The sequence below is a fragment of the Hypanus sabinus genome, chromosome 2 (genome assembly GCF_030144855.1).
Source record: "Hypanus sabinus isolate sHypSab1 chromosome 2, sHypSab1.hap1, whole genome shotgun sequence".
NCBI lineage: Eukaryota > Metazoa > Chordata > Chondrichthyes > Myliobatiformes > Dasyatidae > Hypanus > Hypanus sabinus.
The window spans coordinates 11,329,474-11,349,933 of NC_082707.1; the positions used below are offsets into that span (position 1 = coordinate 11,329,474).

General features: G+C 43.1%; 1 protein-coding gene across 1 annotated transcript in view; it reads right to left on the minus strand.

Annotated features, from left to right (window-relative positions):
- The window catches only part of LOC132402913 (extracellular calcium-sensing receptor-like), a 37,288-nt gene extending 31,014 nt beyond the window's left edge, over window positions 1–6,274 (minus strand). The window contains exon 1 of the mRNA XM_059986007.1: window positions 5,973–6,274. Coding sequence (XP_059841990.1) covers window positions 5,973–6,274 — 302 coding nt within the window. The remainder of the gene's footprint in view (window positions 1–5,972) is intronic.
- Between the last annotated feature and the right edge of the window lie 14,186 nt (window positions 6,275–20,460).

A 20,460-nucleotide genomic window follows, 5' to 3' on the forward strand; every position in this document is an offset into this window, starting at 1 on the left:
TGAAGGAGTTAATATGAGGAGCTTTTGGCAGCTTTGTACTCACTGGAATTTAGAAGAATGTGGGAGATCTCATTGAAAAGCTACTGAATGTTGAAAGGAGTGGATGTGGAGAGGATGTTTCCTATAGTGGGGGTATCCAGAACTAGAAGGCACAGGCTCAAAATTGAGGGGTGTGCCTTTAGAACGGTAAGGAGGAATTTTTTTAGCCAGAGTGGAGTGAATCTGTGGAATGCTCCGCCACAGACTGTGGTGGAGGCCAAGTCTGTGTGTATATTTAAGGCAGATGTTGATCCTTTCCTGATTGGTCAGGGCATCAAGGGATATGGCGAGAAGGCAGATGCATGGGATTGAGTGGGATCTGGGATCAACCATGATGAAATGGCAGAGTTGAATGGGCTAATTCTGCTCCTATGTCTTATGGTCTTATGCTCTTGCAGTGGAGTAAAGAGAGGCATGAGTGAGGAGTTACCAAAATTAATTGGATGACAGCAGAGCAGCAATGTCAGAAATTTCTGGAAGCAATTCAGAAGGCACAGGATACATATATCCCAGAGACAAAGAAGTTTTCTGAAGGCAAGATGAGACAACCATTGCAAACAAGAGAAGTCAAAGCCAACATAAATGCCAAACAGAGGACATATAACAGAGCACAAGTTAGTGGGAAGTTAAAGGATTGTGAAGCTTTTAAAAACCAACAGCAGACAACTAAAAAAGCCATGAAGAAGGTAAAAGTGAAACTAACTAATAATACTTAAGAGGATACCAAAAGTTTGTTCAGATACATAAAGTGTAAAAAAGGGACAAGAATGGATATTAGACCACTGGAAAATGATGCTGGAAAGGTAGTATTGGGGGACAAGGAAATGGCAGGTGATCTGAGTAAGTATTTTGCATTAGTCTGTTCTGTGGAAGACACGAGCAGTATGGTGGTAGTTCCAGGTGTCAGGGGACGTGATGTATGTGAAATTACCATAAATAAAGAGAATGTTCCCGGTAAACTGAAAGGTAGATAAGTCACCTGGACCAAATGGTGTACATTGCAGGGTTCTGAAAGAAGTGGCTGAAGAGATTGTGGAGGCATTAGTAACAATCTTTCAAGAGGACGTAGAATTATGGTCACTATCTCCAAAATGCTCTCCCACTGAGAGAACTGACACCTGACCAGGTTCATTTCCTATCATGACAACTCTATTATTATTACACCTTTCCAGGATCTGTTTCCCTATCTGCTCCTTGATATCCCTGCTACTATATAAAAAAACACCCAGTAAAGTGTTCCTAACCTCCACCCACAGAGACTCCGTAGACAATCCCTCCATGGCATCCACCTTTTCTGTAGCCATGACACTATCTCTGACCAACAGTGCCACACCTCCACTTCTTTTTCCTCCCTCTCTCTCCTTTATGAAACATCTAAAACCTGGCACTTGGAGTAACCATTCCTGTCCCTGAGCTATCCAAGTCTCTGTAATGGCCACCACATCATATCTCCAAGTACTGATCCATGCTGTAAGCTCATCCACTGTTCACAACACTCCTTGTGCTAAAATAGACGCATCTCAAACCTTCAGTCTGAGTGCGTCCCTTCTCTATCACCTGCCTATCCTCCCTCTCACGCTGTCTCCAAGCTTTCTCTATTTGTGAGCCAACCTCCTCTTCCTCAGTCTCTTCAGTTTGGTTCCCTGGGAGGCAAACTATCAGCCAAGTTTCTTTCCTGCATCCACCGAATCACCTGTCTGACCCCCTAACTATAGAGTCCCCTATCACTATTGCCTTCCTCTTCCTTTTCCTACACTTCTGAGCCACAGGGCCAGACTCTGTGCCAGAGTCACGGCCACTGTCGCTTCCTCCAAGTAGGCTGTCCCTCCCCAACAATACTCCTGCAGGAGTACTTATTGTCAAGGGGTACAGCCACAGGGGTACTCTCTAGTACCTGACTCTTCCCCTTCCTCCTCCTGATTGTGACCTACTAGTCTGTCTCCCATGGCCCCGGTGTGACCACCTGCCTATAACTCCTTTCTGTCATCTCCTCGCTCTCCCTGACCAGGGGAAGGTCATCGAGCTGCATCTCCAGTTCCCTAACTCAGTCTCTTAGGAGCTGCAGCTCGACACATGTTGTATTTGCCTTCCTCATCACCAACTCTACCTACAAGTCAACCTTTAGATTGTTCTGCACAAGGACTCCCAAGTCCTTTTACATCTGACACAATCTGTACAATTACTAAAAAATAATAAATTAATAAGCAAGTAAATGCTACTGAGAACATGAGTTGTAGAGTCCTTGAAAGTGAATGCATATGTTGTGGAATCAGTTCAGTGTTGAGCTGAGTGAATCTATCCACACTGGTTTGGTGCCTGATGTTGAAGGGTAGTAATAACTCTCACTGAACCTGGGTGGGGTGGGAACTAAAGCTCCTGTATGTCCTTTCCGTCGGCAGCAGCAAGACCAGAGCACGGTCTGGATGGTGGGGGTCCTTGATAATGGATGTTGCTTTCCTGTTGCTGTGCTCGTTGCAGATATCCTTAACGGTGGGAGGGATTTGCCTCCGAGAGACTAGGCCAGTGTCAGGTGGGAAATCAAACGCGAGAGAACAATAACCCGAAGACCTCGAAACAAGCTTTGACAGAGTTTCTAATGCACTCATGACAGCATCTGCGAAGCAACCCGGGTATCTGTGGCTTTGGTTCAATTGCATCGGATGGAAAGCATGTTTGGAGGGGAATAAATAGGGGTGGGAGTTGCACCGAGTTAGGTACTCAGTGCGACTGAAACCGTGGAACTAAATGCGGGAGAAGGTTTACAGTCACCTGCCTCAGTTTGGTGTCACGGATACCCCGTTCAATCTGGAGTGACAGGAGATGACAGGTGCTGGAATCTGGAGTGATAAACAGTCCACTGGAGGAACTCGGGAGCAACACACAGCACGCTGGATGAACTCAGCTGCACAGGCAGATTTAAGAGGGAAGTAGGCAGTCAACGAGCTGGGACTTTTCAGCCCAGATGACGGATCTCATCCCTTCACAGACGCTGACTGACTCGCTGAGCTCTTTTGTTTTGGGGGCGGCTTATTTAATATTGTCACGTCTATCAAGATACTGTGCAAAAAGTTTCATAATGTTTGTACAAATCAAAGCATTACTAGTTTATTGAGTTAGCATAAGGTAAAATAATAACAATGCAGGATAAAATGTTCAAGCTACTGAAACAGTGCCGTGCTGGTTAACCTTAAAGTGCAAGATCATAACTAGGTAGATTGTAAAGCCAAGGGTCCATCTTTTCGCACAAGGGTCACGTAGATGATAGAATACAGGAGAGCTATGTAGCAGGGAATGGTTAGATTGATCTTGGAGAAGCCTTATAATTTAATGGATTAGCACAACATTGTGGGCCGAAGGGCTTGTACTGTGCGACAATGTTCTATGGTCTATTCTTGTCACATGCACCGCGATACAGTGAAAGCTCGTTTTGCATACTGTTCATACAGATCAAATTATTGAGGTGGATGGAGGTAGAGCAAAGTAAAACAATAGTACGGAATAAAGTGCGAAGGCCATGTGAAAAAAGTGCAGTGTAGGTAAACGATAAAGTGCTAGATCAGAACAAGGGAGACTGTGAGTCCAAGAGCCCATTTTGTCGCTAGAGCAAAGGTTTTAACCTATGGACTCCTTCTCAGAATAATGTACTTAAATATATAAAATAAAATACACAGGATTACAAAGTCACAGGTACTGTTAACACTACTGCGGTTTGTTGCCGACACTCGTTTAAGTTGCAGGTGTTCCTAACAATTTTTATGCCATGAAGCCTTATGATTAACCAAGGGATCCGTGGACCCCAGGACGAGAACTCCTGATAGAGGTTAGTTTTTTTTCCCATTCAAATTCACGGACCCCGCCCCCTCCCCTAGAATTTATCCATGGTCCACCAGGAGTCCGTAGACCCCAAGTTAAGAACCTCCGTTTTAGAGTGAAAATTCCCCCAGTGCACAAGCAGTCATTATTTCTACATTATGCCCTCCCAATTCTCTTGATTAATGTTCCTTTTCAGCCACATTTGGTAACGCGGACCAGTTTCGGTACCAAACCATTATGCATCCAAGTTCGAGGTCAAGTTTAATCGCCATTCAATCATACACATGAATACAGCTGAACGAAACTGCGGGGTCAAGGGGCAAAATACAGTACCAAGAGTCACACAACACACGATAAATATATATATAAACCAAGTCCTGTGTCAGGTCTGTAGATTGGTGGTGTGTGGATGTTGTCCCGTACACTAACAGGCAGAACGCTTTTGATTTTGCGAGTGTTACTCCAGAATTCTGGCATCTTCAGAATCTCTTGCGACTCCACGCCCAGCAGGTCGAGTAGCATCAGGTCGAATGGCCCACAGTTCTTCTCCCCCTACAAACGCTGCTGTCACTAATCCTCTTATTCTCCTAATTCCCTTTTCCCCACTTTCGCCTGGGCTCCTTGATTGCTGCAGTTGATTCTCATCTAAATCTGCAGAACAACCCCGCCCCCCCCCCCCACCCCGGCTTTGCATCCTCTCGTTGCAAGATCGTTGCTTCAGCCAGTCTGGTAATTCAAGTTCCCGGCCGCTGAGAATGGTGTATTCTAAGTTTTACTTGAGACCCGAGGTTTACCTGTGAAACTCCGTCTCTCCGTGTCAAGAGAAGTATTGCCTGCCGTTTGCCTTTCCATTTGCCGCTCCGGGTCAAGATAAGTGTTTCCTGCCGCCTGTCTCCTGTTTGCCGTTCAACTGCAGCAACGGCCTGTGTCAAGAAAAGTTTTGCCTGCCTCCTGCTCTTCCGTTCACCCGCGTTGTTTGACTGAGTTAGCTCTGACTCTCAACCGCTTAGAACTGTGTATTCTGTCTCCACACTGTTTGCCTGTGTTAACCCTGCCTCTCCGTGTTAACAAGACCTTGGCATGCCACCCGCCGTTCTCCCCCAGCCACTCTCATCCCCTTGTCCGCATCCCTGCTCTGCCTCGTCCCACCGTCCGTCTACACTCTCCGCTGGCTCAGCTTTAAACGCCGCGTTCTCACCATAGCGACACGGGTTCCATAGAACACTACAGCACAGTACAGGCCCTTCAGCCCTCCATGTTGTGCCGACCCATATAATCCTTAAAAAAAGTACTAAACCCAGACTACCCCATAACCTCGGTCTTCGGTCCAGCCTCGCTCACTCTTCGGCTTTCCTCTGCCTAATCCTCGCTCCCCGACCTTCCCTGCAACTGTTAATAAACACTCTTCTGATTCCTCTACCTCCGTGTCAGTGTCCTGCGTTTGGGTTCACTCGTTCTCTCTGTGCAACAGCTGCTCGACTCGCTGAGTTTTTCCAGGCTAATTTGACCCTTTGCAATTTTTTCGCTCAGTCTTGGCGCCTTCGCAATTCAAAGTTCAAAATAAGTAAACTTATTATCAAATACATAGATGTCATTATATACTGTCGTGAGATTAATTTTCCTGTGAGCCTTCACAGCAAATACAGAGAAGCACAACAGGATCAATGGAACACCGCAGATAAGACGGACAAACACTAATGTGCAAAAGACAACAACTGAGTAAATACAACAAAAACATAATAATAAGCAATAGATATAGAGGACGTGAGATGAAGAGTCCTTGAAAGTGAGTTCATGGTTTGTGGGAACAGTTCAGTGATGAGGTGAGTGAAATTATCCCCTTTGGTTAAAGAGCCTGATGGTTGAGGAGTCAGTCAGGGACTGTTACCGCCTGAAATTTTTAACTTCGTGGTACATGCCTTTTCCATGCGAAGTAGTTTCTTTTGGTAAGTTACTGTAACCCCGATATTCAAACCTCACTCATTCTGTTTTAGAATGTAGGCCCGAACTTTAAACAAAACAAAATCTTAGATGCTAACTTTTAAGATACAATTTATATCCATGCTAAGTCAATCAAGACGGCAAACCTCGTTCTTTTTCTCTGAGATACCAGGACTGACCTTTTACACACGGGGGGTTCGGGGGCCGATCGGAAGTCAAGAGTTTGCTCCTCTCGGTAGTAGTGGATGTTGAACGACCCACCAACCACGATATCTCCGTCCTTTGCAATATGCGGCAGGTCAAACCTTCCCCGAAGTCGGCAGAGTGAGTCGCTCTCCCCTGAAGTGGGGACGAGGAAGAGGTGCATCAGAAGCAGGAGACAGCCCATGACAGAACGCCGGTTACCAAGCGCTGGCTGGCACTGTTCCTGGCTGCGATTATATATCCTTGCAGGTTCCACAGATGCGCAAATTACCAACATGGGCCAACTTTGCCACGAATTGATTAAAATATCAGAGAATTGGAACATTTCCAGAAAAAAAATCTGTACAACATTCTGCTCCTGTCTCCGGAGGAGAGAACCCAAGATTCGCAGGTATTCCTTCGTGGGCAAAATTATTTGGGGAGAAGCAATAAAGCAATACAGCACGGATATAGGCCGTTTGGCCCATCCACTCCATGTCAACCTCAATGCATACTCAACAGATCCCAAACCAGGGGAACTGTATATCAGAGCAACACAATCTACTGGTGGAGCTCAACAGGTTGAGCAGTGCCAGGGAAGAAATTTTCAACTATTCAGGTCAAAAATCTGCATTCGTCCTGATAAAAAGTTTCGACCCAGAACATTGGCAACTTGTCCCTTCCCTATCTCTCTGCCCATGGTTGGTGCTCCAACTGCTCATCTTCTCCAGAAGATTGTTTGGTAGGGCTGAGTTCTGTCAACTATTTTGGAGGTGGAGCCTCATGTCCTGAAAGAGGGGGACTTTTCAGATGTGCTGGAGTGGGAGACCTCATTCTGATATCAGATGTAGCTGAGGAAAGTAAACTGGTCCACTGCCTGTAGTTTCTGTCCTTTGATTGTGATTTTAGGTTCTGTGTGTGGTACATGAGGAGCAGGCTGGAGCATGACTTTGGTCTTTTTGATGTTGATGGTGCATCCAAAGTTGTCAGAAGCCACGGAGAATTTGTCCATATTGACTTGTATCTCTGGCTCTGAACCAGCATACAGGGCGCAGTCATCGGCAAAGAGTAAGTCTCTCAGAGCAGTGTCCTTCACTTTGGTAATAGCTTGAAGTCTCCTCAGGTTGAAGAGCTTCCCATCCACTGTCCTGGAAGGCATTATTTAGCATGGCAGTAAACATCATGCTGAACAGTGTGGGTGTGAGCACACAGCCCTGTTTGACGCCATTGGTGACTGGGAATGCCTTAGAGGATTCTCTGCCGTCCAGCACTCTGGCCATCACGCCATCATGGAACTGACGTACCATCTGAATGAATTTGGCGGGGCAGCGAACTTTGACATGATCCTGCACAGGCCTTGTCGGCAGACAGTGTCGAAGGCTTTTGTGAGGTCAACAAAAGTTGTGTAGAGTTCGCCATTCTGCTCCTGACAGACAATAGAAGCGACATGAGTCCTTTCAGGGAGCAGGATGGGAGAAGGAAGCTCTGGAAGTCAGTGTGTTTATGGTAAATATTGTTGAATAGTTTGCCTCCTGAGATGGAGAGAGAGAAATATAGAAATGTCTGATGAGATCCAAGTGAATTTGATGGCAGTGTGTAACTTGAAGCAAAGTTGATAAAATTGAGGAGCTTTGTGTTGGTGCAAGAATCGATACTAAGTCAGTGATTGGTGTACTGGAGAAAGTGTTGAGGTGGGTGCCAAATTAGGTTTGGAATTAGAAACAAAATCTGAATCCAGTTGATCATTATTGATATATATCCTGAAATTACAAACAAGAGAACACCTGCATATGCTGGAAATCCTGCTGAAGGGTTTTGGCCCAAAACACCAATTGTACTCTTTTCCTGGATGCTGCCTGGCCTGAGAGTTCCTTCAGCACTTTGTGTGTGTTGTGTGTGTATGTCGTAAAATTTGTTGTTTCGCAGAACCGTGCATGACATCAAAGAATTATTAAGAGTTACAATAAAATATAAAATAACTAAATAGTGCAAAAGACGAATAGTGGGGTAGTGTTTATGGGCTCATGGACCATTCAGGAATCTGGGGAGACGGTAAGAAGCTGTTCCTAAAAAGTTGAGTGTGTGTCTTCAGGCTCCTGTACTTCCTCCCTGATGGTAGCAATGAGAAGAAAGCATATTCTGGATAGTGAGTGTCTCTAGTTATAGACCATAAGAATTAGGTCATCTAGTCCATCAAGTCTGCTCCACCATTCAATCATGGTTGATCATTATTTTCTGTCTCCTCCTCATCCCCATTTCTCGGCCTTCTCCCTGTAACCTTTGATGCCATGTCCATCAAGAACCTATCAACCTCTGCCTTAAATACACCCAACAACCTGGCCTCCACAACTGAATGTGGCAACAAATTCCACAAATTCACTTTGCTTTGGCTAAAGAAGTGTCTCTGCATCTCTGTTTTGAAAGGGCGCCCCTCTAACCTGAGGGTGTGTCCTCTTGTCCTAGGCTCTCCCACCATGGGAAGCATCCTTTCCATGTCTACTCTATCTAGTCCTTTCAACATTCACTTCTCCAGGCACCTCATCTTGAAGATGTCCTCCATGTTAGGAAGACCATAAGATCATAAGACATAGGAGCATAATTAGGCCATTCAGCCCATTGAGTCTGTCCTGCCATTCCATTATGGCTGATCCCAGATCCCACTCAATCCCATACACCTGCTTTCTCACCATATCATTTGATGCCCTGACTGATCAGGAAATGATCAACTTCTGGCTTAAATATAACCACGGACTTAGACTTCTTGGCAGTCTATGGCAGAGCATTCCACAGATTCACTACTCTCTGGCTACATTTTTTCCTCTTTACCTCTGTTTCAAAAGGTCCCCCTTCAATCTTGAGGCTGTGCCCTCTAGTTCTGGATACCCCCACCACAGGAAACATCCTCTGCTCATCCAACCTATCTAGTCCTTTCAACATTCAGTAGGTTTCAATAAGATCCCTGCCCCGCATTCTTCTAAATTCCAGTGAGTGCAGACCCAAAGCTGCCAAACGCCTCTTCATTTCTGGAATCATCCTCCTGAGCCTCCGCTGGATTCTCTCCAATGACAACACATCCTTTCTGAGATATGGGCTCAAATCTGTTGACAATACTTCAAGTCTGGCCTAACTGATGTCTGACTGGTGCAATATCTCCTTGCTTTTAGATTCTATTCCCCTTGAAAGAAATGCCAACATTGCATTTCCCTTCTTTACCACAGACTCAACCTGTAAATTAACCATCAGGGAGTCTTGCATGAGGACTCCTAAGTTCCTCTGATGTCTGAACCTTCTCCACATTTAGATAGTAGTCTGCACTATTGTCTCATTTACCAAATTGCATTAGCATACATTTCCCAACACTGTATTCCATCTGCCACTTTTTAACCCATTCTTCCAATTTGTCTAAGTCCTGCTGCAATCGCATTGCTTCCTCAGTACTACCTACCCCTCCCCCATCTCAGTATCATCCACAAGCTTTGCCTCAATGCTATCAATTACATTATCCAAATCATTGACAAAGTGAAAACTGGTAGTCCCAATACCGACCCCTGAGAAACACCACTAGTCACTGGCAGCCGACTAGAAACGGCCCCTTTTATTCCCACTCACTGCCTCCTGCCTGCCAGCCATTCCACTGTCCATGCCAATATACTTCTTGTAATGTCATAGATTTTTATTTTGTTAAGCAGCTTTATGTGTGGTACCTTATCAAATGCCTTCTGAAAATCCAAGTAAGTAACACCAACAGCTTCTCCTTTGTCCACCCTGCTTGTTATTTCCTCAAAGAACTCTAACAGATTTGTCTAACAGATTTCCCTTCACAGAAACCATGCTGACTTTGAATTTTTTATCGTTAGTTTCCAAGTACCTTGAAACCTTATCCTTAATAATATACTCCAACACTTTTCCAGCCACTGAGGCTAGGTTAACTGGCCTACAATTTCCTTTCTTTTGCCTACCTCCCTTCTTAAAGAGTGGAGTGACATTTGCAATTTTGCAGTCCTCTGGGAACTTGCCAGAGTTAAGTGATTCTTGAAAGATCATGATTAATGCATCTGTCATCTTTTCAATGCATCTGTTATCTCTTCTCTTCAGTTGGCCAGATTAAGAATGGCCCTAGCTGGGGACCATGTGAGAGCTGATGGGTATACTACTGGATTGTGGAAAGTGGGAGAAATCAAAATAAAGTTGTTGAGGGAAAGAACAATTTCTGTCAGATGGATGAGAGTGTTACTGGAGGGGAACTGGTTGGGTCTTTGTTCCAGAAAGAAGCAATGGCCCTGAGACCATCCTGACAGGGGATGGTGATGCGGAAGCAGGAGAAACATGGTGCAGATGAGGCAGCTGGTGACAGGGAATTGGAAGCTATTGAAATGGAAGTTAACACAGGCAAACCTCAAGGATGTGTGCTTAGCCCACTGCTCTACTCTCTCGACAGTCCTGACTCTGTGGTAATGCACAACTCAAACACCATCTCAAACTTGCTGATTATACAACTGATAATAATCGGAAACAACTTCTCACTCATTGTGAGCAAGACCAAGGAATTGACTGTGGGCTTCAGGAAGCAGAAGCCGGGAGAAAACGCACCAGTCCTCATTGGTCAGTGGTGGAAAGGCTGAGCAGCTTCAGGTTCCTGGGCATCATCAGCTCAGATGATCTATCCTGGGAACAGCACATTGATGCAGTCATGAAAAAGATGTGCCAGCAGCTATAATTTGTTAGGTGTTTCAGGAGGTTTTTTATGTCACCACAGACATACTGTGGATTTCTACAAATATTCAGTGGAGAGCATCTATATATTGCATCACAGCCTGCTATGTTTCCATGCATAGGAATGCAAGAGGCAGTAAAGTGTTATGGACTCAGCCAGCTCCAACAGAGCCACAACCCTCACCAATACTGAGAGCATCTTCAAAAGGCAGTGCCTCAGGAAGGCAACATCGATCATTAAAGATCTCCAGCATATGGGACTTCCCTAACCCTAATGCATGCCATCTTCCCAATACTACTATTGGGGAAAAGGTACAGCAGTCTGAAGAATCACAGTCAGTATTTTAAGAACATCTTATTCCCTTTTGCTCTCAAATTTCTGAATGGTCCTTGTACCCATGAACACTACCTCATTATTCCTCTTTTGCACAGTTTATTTTTTTGTTATAGTAATTTTTATGTCTTGTACTGTACTGCTACTGCAAAACAACAAATTTCCTGATGTATGTGAGTGATAATAAATGTGATTCTGAATCCAGAATGCTGGATGGCATACAAAGCATCCTGGATGTAAGAGGGACTGCACCAAGGACGCAGGATAGAACTGTGGTATGAAGAGATATACTGTACTTGGTGGGATATCAGTGATATCCATGAAATAGTGGAGATATCAATCTGTGGTGACACGTGGGCTGCTGCCTCAGCACATCTTTAGGTGTATTGATTATTAATGCAAATGAAATACTTCACTGAATTGTTCACTGAATGTTTCCTATGAGGGTGAGGCTAGGACCAGAGTGCACATCCTCAGAACAGAGGGACTTTGCTTTAGAACAGACATGAGGAGGAATTTATTAAGTCAGAGTGTGGTGAATCTATGGAATTCGTTGACACAGATGGCTGTGAGGCAAATCCATGGGTACATTTAAAGCAGAGGTTGATGGTTCTTGATTATTAAGGGTTTCAAAAGTTAAATGGAGAAGGCAGGAGGTTAGGGTTGAGAGGGAAAATAAATCAGCCAAAATTGAATGGCAGAGCAGACTCAATGGGCCAAATAGCCAAAACCTTCTCCTATGTCTAATGGTCTTATGTAGGTTTTGATATACATGTGATAAATAAATCTGAATTGTATCCGAATCTGAATTTAAATCTGCAAACCTTGGGTCTCATAAAGAGTTAAGAAAGCTTCTAATGGGCTATGGGAAATGCAGAGGTATAAAAAAAAAGCAGTGGCGAAGCCATTGGGCTGTTGCCTCACATCTCCAGTGATGCAAGTTCAATTCTGACCTCTGACCATCTGTGCGGAGTTTGCACATTCTCTCTGTGACTGACTAGCTTTCCTTTGGGTGCTCCGATTTCCTCCCACATCCCAAGAGCTGTGGAAGTTGGCAGGTTAAATGGCTGCTGTAAGTTCACCCTATTGTAGGGGCTAGTGGTGGAACCTGGTGGGAGAGAGGTATTGATGGGGAGGACAAAGGGCAGAGGTAGGGTTGATTTTGCAATGTGTGTTCACATTCTGATGTGCATTCAGTGGGCTGGAGGGTGGGTTTGGCATGGTAAGCTATAAAGAGAGGCTGAACAAACTTGGGCTGTGTTCTCTGGAGTGCTGGAGGCTGAGGTGGGACCTGATGGAAGTTCTGAGGTGCATAGATAGAGCAGACAGAGTCCTTATCCCAGAGTGGAAATGTTAAAGACTGGCGCGCGTGGCTGAGAGGAAAGCTCAAAGGAGATATTCAGGGCAAGGTTTTTCTTTTACACAGGAGGCAAGAGGTAAGTCAGATGTAAGTTTTTTACACTTAAAAGCTTAAGAAGTGAAATATATTGTTTCATGATCTATCCAGACAGAAGGAGCATTATATGCAGGACAACCTTGACCATAATGGGTATTTATCCCCACTATTCTTCCTAGCTGTGACACCCTTTAAGCACCGTAGATGATAGAAAAATGGAGGGCTATGAGGAGAGAAGGTTTAAATTTATCTCAGTGCAGGATCATCTTAAACATCAGCACTGCATTTGGGGCTGAATGGCCTGTACTGTGCTGTAATGTTCTATCTCCTATGTTCTAAACTGTGGTTGTTGCCTGGAATGTGCTGCCAAGGCAAGATGAAATAGTAGCATTTTGCAGAGATTTAGACAGAAACATGAACAGGCAGGGATTCAAGGGATATAGACGATGTGCAGGCAGATGAATGGACTCTGAGTCAATGCAAAATAGAGGGATGTCTACTTAGAAGAAAGATGAGGAGAATTTGCTTTGGGCACAGATGGTGAATGTATGAAGTTCATTGCCACGGATAGCTGTGGAGGCCAAGCCACTAGGAATTTAGAGTTGAGATTGATAGGTTTTTGGTTAGTAAGGGTGTCAAAGTGATGGGAGAAAGCAGGAGAATGGGATTGAAAGGGATAATAAATCAGCCATGATGGAATGGTGGAGCAGGTGTGATGGACTGACTGGTAGACTGGTATAATTCTGCTTGTATGTCTTATGGTCTTAATTTGTTTCCTCCTGCTCAATCTGCTGAGTTCCTTTGGATTTCATGCCAATACCATTAGTTAAGGGACCATGGATACCAGGTTGGGAACCCCTGCTTTAGAAGATCATTTGTTTTCTAGATTCCTGCATCTGTAGTCTCTTCTGGCTTTGATATTCGTCTTAAACTGGCCTCATACTCCATGCTGTACTGTTCTTCGTTCTTTTTCTACATGTCTGAATACTGGAGCCTCAAGTCTTCAGTGAAGACAAGGAAGGAAAAGAAATTGGTATATCTGTAAAAAAAATCTTATTGGAGAAGTTAACCAATATAAGGCAATTAGACAGGGATAAAAAAAAAAGGTTTAGAGCAGGGGTATGAAACCTTTTATGTTTCATGGACCAATACCATTAAGCAAGGAATCCATAGAACCCCTGGTTTAGAGTAAAATGTGCCAAATGGGGTAAAACTCTTGTGTGGGACCTTATCAAACAGAAGCATTAGGTCCCATGGTTGCTTTAGGATCAGTTATCACCATATGTTTATCAGGCTTTTGAACCACTGGCTGCAACTAATTCTACTAATCTATGGACTCACTTTAAAGGACTCTTTAAGACTCAAGTTCTCAGTGTTATTTATTTTATTTGCTCAGCTTGCCTTTGTTTGCATATAGATTGTTGGTTAGTTTTTATAAATTCTATAATATTCTTTATTTTTCCAGTAAATACCAGCAAGAAAATCAAGCTCAAGTTTGTATTTGGTAATATAAATGTCTCTTAAATGAATTTTGAAATGTAGCTAGGCCAGACAGGCATTTTGGTTGGCATTGACAAGATGGGCCAGTTGGCCTTTTTCCTTGCGATATTACTGAATGACTGTCTTCTTACTGCCGCCATCAGGAAGGAGGTACAGAAACCTTAAGATTCATGCCACTGGATTCAGGAACAGTTATTACCCCTCTTGAACCAAAAGGGATAACTTCACTCAACTTCAGTTGCCCCATCATTGAAATATTCCCACAGCCAATGGATTCACTTTCAAGGACTCTTCAGCTCATGTTCTTGATATCAATTGCTTATTTACTTAATATTATTATCATTACTTTTTTTGTACAGTTTGCTTCCTGCACTCTGGTTGAATGTCCTAGTTGAGTGGTCTTTTATTGATTCTGTTATGGTTATTATTCTATATATTTATCGAGTATGCATGCAAGAAAATGAATTTTATGGTAGTATATGGTAACATATAAGTACTTTGATAATAAAATCAAATTTAGAACTTTGACTCTATGACTCTAAATCCAAGGACCTGATGATATACAAGCAAGAGAAAATCTGCAGATGCTGGAAATCTGAACAACACACACAAAATGCTGGAGGAACTCAGCAGGCCAGGCGGCATCTATGGAAAAAGTACAGTTGATGTTTCAGGACAAAACCCTTCAGCAGGATCTGATGATATACATCCTTGTCTTCTGAGAGGTAGCTATGGAGACAGATTCTTCTTCTTCTTCTTAAGCTTATTAACTCTACTGGGGCTGAGGATACTGACAGCAGCTCAGCAGTGTCCTCTCTTCTCCTTCAGTTATTAAGGAGAAAATCCTTCTTCTCCCAGGGATGAAATCCTTTGAGCTTTTGCCGACCTTTCTGTAGCTCTGGGTTTTTACAGGATGTGGTTGCTAGCCCCATGTCCAACCACCTCCTTTCGCAGGCTGGTTTGGAACCTTCCACAATGGCATTTTACTCTTGTTTTTAGATTCTGCCATATTCCTCAGATTGGACGGTAGCAGATATAACTTTGCTATTTAAAGGGCGAGAGAAAGCAGGGAACTACCCTGCTGTCAACTTGACATTAGTATTTGTGGAGATGCTGGATTCTGTAATGTTTAAGCAAAGTTTGGATGGGTACATGGATAGCAGGGGCATGGAGGTCTATGGTGCCAATGTAGGTTGATTGGGAGTATGCAGCTTAAATAGTTTTTGCATAGTCTTTTTAATCAATGTGCCTGGAATGTAATGCTGGGAGTGATGATAGATGCTAATACTTCAAGGTGCAATTTGAGAAGGAGAAGCTAAAGTCAGATGTATCAGTATTATAGTGGAGTAAAGGGAATTACAGAGGCATGAGGGAGGAGCTGCTCAAGTTGATTGGAAAAGAACACCGGCAGGAATGATAGCAGAGCAACAATGGCTGGAATTTCTGGAAGCAGTTCGGAAAGAGCGGGATATATATGTCCTGAAGAGGCAGAAGTATTCTAAAGGCAAGATGACAAAACCATGACTAACAAGAGAAGTCAAAGCCAACATAAAAGCCAAAGAGAGGGCATACAATAGAGCAAAAATTAGTGGGAAGTTAGAGATTTAGGAAGCCTTTAATAACAATAGAATGCAACTAAAAAGTCACTAAGAATGAAAAGATGGAATATGTAGGCAGGCTAGCCTATAATATTAAAGAGGATACCAAACATTTCTTTTGATACAAAAAGTGTAAATGAGAGGTGAAAGTGGATATTAGGCCACTAGAAAATGGTGCTGGAGAGGTAGCAATGGGGGTCGAGGAAATGCTGGATGAACTGAATAAATATTTTGCATTGGGCTTCACCGTGGCAAACACTAGCATGTATGGCAGAAATACGAGAGTGTCAGTGATCATAAGTATGTGAAGTTGTGGTGACTAGGGAGAAATTTTTTTGGGAACAGTGAGGTCTGAAGGTAGATAAGTCACCTGGCCCAGATGGCATACACCCCAGAGTTCTGAAAGAGGTGATTGAAGTGGAGGAACTTCTGTTCCATTATTAGTGGAGGCATTAATAATGATCTTTCATAAATCAATTGATTCTGGTATGGCTCTGGAGGAATGGAAAATTGCATGTGTCTTTCCACCCTTCAAGAAGTGAGAGAAGGAGAAGAAAGGAAGCTATAGGCCAGTTGTTTTGACCTCAGTGGCTGGAAAATGTTGTAGTTGACTATTAAGAATGAGGCTTTTTGAAGAATTCTTTGAAGAAATAACAAGCAGGATAGACAAAAGAGAATTGGTGGATGTTGTGTACTTGGATTTTCAGAAGGCCGTTGACAAGATCCCACACATGAGGCTGCATAACAAGTTAAAAGCTTGTGGTATTTCAAGAAAGATACCAGCATGGATAAAGCAGTAGCTGATTGGCAGGAGGCAAAGAGTGAGAATAAGGGGGGGGGGGGGCTTTTCTGGTTGGTTGCCATTGACTAGTGGCTCCATAGGGGTGTGTGTTGGGACCGCTTCTTTTACGTTATATGTCAGCAACTTGGATGATGGAATTTGTTGTAAAGTTTGCAGATGATATGAAGATAGGTGGAGGGGCAGGTCGTTTTGAGGAAGTGGAGAGGCTACAGAAGGACTTAGACAGATTAGGAGAACGGGCAAAGAAGTGATAGAGGGAATACAGTGTTGGAAAGTATATTGTCATGCACTTTAGTAGAAGAAATAAAAGGTAGACTACCTTTTAAACAGAGAGAAAATTGAAAAGTCTGAGGAGCAAAGGGATTTGTGTGTCCTGGTGCAGGAATTCCTAAAGGTTAATTTGCAGGCTGAGACTGCAGTGAGGAAGGCAGATGCAATATTAGCATTCAGTTCAAGAGGACTGGAATATAAAAGCAAGATGTTGACACTTTATAAAACAGTACTGAGGCCTCACTGGAGTATCATGAACAGTTTTGGGCCCCTTATCTAAGAAGGGTTGTGCTGACATTGGAAAGGTTCACAGAAGTTATTCCAGGATTTAAAGGTTTGTCATATGAAGAGCATTGATGCTCTGGGCCTGGACTCACTGGAATTTGGAAGAATTAGGGGTGACTTTGTTGAGACCCATCGAAGGTTGAAAGGCCTCGATAGAGTGGATGTAGAGAGGATATTTCCTATGGTAGGATGGACTAAGACCAGAAGAGAGAGCCTCAGAATAGAGGGGCATTCTTTTAGATGGAGGATGGAAGAGGAATTTCATTAGCCAGAGTGTGGCGAATCTGTGGAATTTGTTGCCACAGAGGACTGTGTAGGCCGAGTGATTGGGTATATTTAAGGCAGAGGTTGATAGATTCTTGATTAGTCAGGACATGAAAGGATAAGGGGAGAAGACAGGAAATTGAGGCTGAGAGGGAATGTAGATCAGTCATAATGATATGGCAGAGCAGACTTGATAGGCCAAATAACTTAATTTTAACTTAATATGGGAGCCAAATATGGCTCCTATATCTTATGGTCTAAGGATCAAGAATCAGTTTTATTCACCGTATACATGTAGATATGTTAGGAATTTGCTACAGTGTGCTGGTGCACTGTCACCTTCCGGTCAGTTTGAACCAGTCTGGCCATTCTCCTTTAACCTCTGTCATTACCAAGGCATTTTTCCCCACAGAACTCTGCTTTGTTAATTTGTATTTGTTTTTTGCATCATTTTCTGTAAGCTCCAGAAACTATTGTGTGTGAACATCCTGGAAGGTCAGCAGTTACTGAGACACTCAAACTACCCTGTCTGGCACCAACAACTTTTCCATGGTCAAAGTCACTTAGATCACATTTCATCTCCATTCTGATGCTTGGTCTGAACCATTGAATCACTTGACCATGTCTGCATACTTTTATGCATCGAGTTGCCGTTACATGATTAGCAATTTAGATATTTACGCCAATGTAAAAGTGTATCTAACAGTGACCACCATGTGTATATTGTTTTTTCAAGTTCACTGATGATGCAGAACCGTGTAGGATTGTGAGAAGGCAGAGGGATATAAAATGGCATCAGGAGACTATGGACAAGCTAAATCAATGTACAATATTGAAAAATGTCAGGTTGACATATACACACTAATGTATGTCCACATTTTATGGACACTCTTTGGTGTCCAAAACATAAAAACAGAAGATCTGTTTAGCAGTGAAAAATTAGGTAAATGGTAATTGTTATGTTGTGGAGTTTCAATACATTAAAATAATTAAAGGAAGATGTGGGGTGTCTGAAATATGGGTAGAACTTCAAGTTTTACTTTAAGCAAGGCGCAAACTTAGCAGGTGGTAGCACGATGACATACGAAATTTAAGCATTTTTACATATAATCCGGAATTAATTACTTAAACAAACAAGAATGCTGAATCAAAATATATACACAAGATCACTCAAATATTAATGAAATATTAATTACATGACAGTAATTAACAGTTTAAGGAACCCAAGTGTCTTGCACGTTATGTCACTGAAGAATAGTGCTCAGGTACAGCAAACAGGAAATCAAGTGGTACATCAACACACAGAGGATGCTATAGGAACTCAGCAGGTCAGTCAGTATCTATGGAGAGGAACAAGTAGTCAATGTTTCAGGCTGAAGCCCTTCATTGGCTCTTGTCCCAATCTGTGGCCTGTAGTTTACTTCTCCATAGATGCTGCCTGTACTGCTGAGTTCCTCCAGCATTCTGCATGTGTTGCTCAATATTTCCAGCACTGCAGAATCTCTTGTGTTTGAGAAGTGGTACGTCAGCTTTTAATACAAAGAGGGTGTGTATGAATATAAAGATGTCTGGCCGCAATTATACAAGGCCCTGATGAGATCACAGTTGGTGTATGGCACACAGATTTGGTCTTCCTTACTTTAAAAGAAAATGCACTTGGCATAGAGGTAATGAGAGAAAGGTTCACCAGACTGGCTGTTGGGATGGAAGGTTTACTGAGTAAGTTGTCATTAGAATCAGAATCCGGTTTAATATCACCGGCATATGTCGTGAGAATTGTTAATTGTTAACTTCAATCCTGTTTTACTTAAACAAGAGCAATTTCTTTAAGCCAGAGGATGCTGAATCTGGAATTTGTTGCCACAGGTGGCTGTGGAGTCCAAGTTATTGGGTGTATTTAAGGCAGAGGTTGATAGGTTCTTGATTAGTCAGAGTAGGAAGGGTTATGGGGAGATCGGGCTGAGAGGAAAAATGAATGAATTGTCATGATGAAATGGTGGAGCAGATTCCATGAGCCAAGTGGCCAAATTCTGCTCCTATAACTTATGGGCTTACAGTTTTCTCAGGAGTTTAGAAATGTGTGAGTAGATCTCATTGAAACTCAAAGGTCTTACATACTCAACAAGATGGATACAAGGATGATACAACCCCTCCCCCAGTCAAGGGGTTTAAAACCAATGACTACACAGACCATTGAATTCAGAACAATACAGCCCAGCATGGGCCCTTTAGCCCACAATATCTGTACCAATCAAGATGCCAAAGTAAACTGAACCTACTCCAAGCCATGTCAGTCAGGGACTTGTGCTAATATTATTTTATGGCTGTCTGGGCGATCATAACAATATATGCTGTGTGTGACTGTATGTATTATGTTTTACACCTTGGCCCTGGAGGAATGACGTTTCGTTTACTTGTATAAAGGTGTATGGCTGAATGGCAATTAAACTTGAACTTGATCTTGTGTGGCCACTTTCAGAGAGCCTGGGGTTGGACCTAATGGAACCTTTGTACAAATCAGCTGTTAAAGGTTTCGCTGTTAACTGCATACTTTCCCCTTACAGTTGGGGTCACAAAGTGCAGTACCGTAAGACATGAGGGCAGAATTAGGCCATACGGCCCATAGAGGCTACTCCAACATTTCACCATGGCTAATTTGTTATCCCCCTCAACCACATTCTCATGCCTTCTTCCCGTAACATTTGACACCCTTACTGATGAAGAACCTATCAACCTCTATTTTAAGTGTATCCAGTGACTTGAGCACCACAGCTGTCTGTGGTAATGAACACCTCACACTTGATTGGAGTAAACTGCATCAGGCGTTTGAATCCCCACATCTGTAACTGATATACATTCTTCAGTAACCTTTCCCTGTATCGAGCCTCCACTGATCTTGGTTTCAGTTTCTGGTTGGTAATCTATGACTCGTATAAGGAAAGGTTCTTTACTGGGATTAGATGGATTGGAACTAAATTATGCAAACTGAGGTGTAAAAGTTTGGAATTGAGTTATACGGGACTGAGGCATGATGGATTGGAATTGAGTTATACGGGACTGAGGCGTGATGGATTGGAATTGAGTTATACGGGACTGAGGCGTGATGGATTGGAATTGAGTTATACGGGACTGAGGCGTGATGGATTGGAATTGAGTTATACGGGACTGAGGCGTGATGGATTGGAATTGAGTTATACGGGACTGAGGCGTGATGGATTGGAATTGAGTTATACGGGACTGAGGCGTGATGGATTGGAATTGAGTTATATGGGATTCAGGTGTGATGGATTGGAATTGAGTTATACAGGACTATTAGAATTCG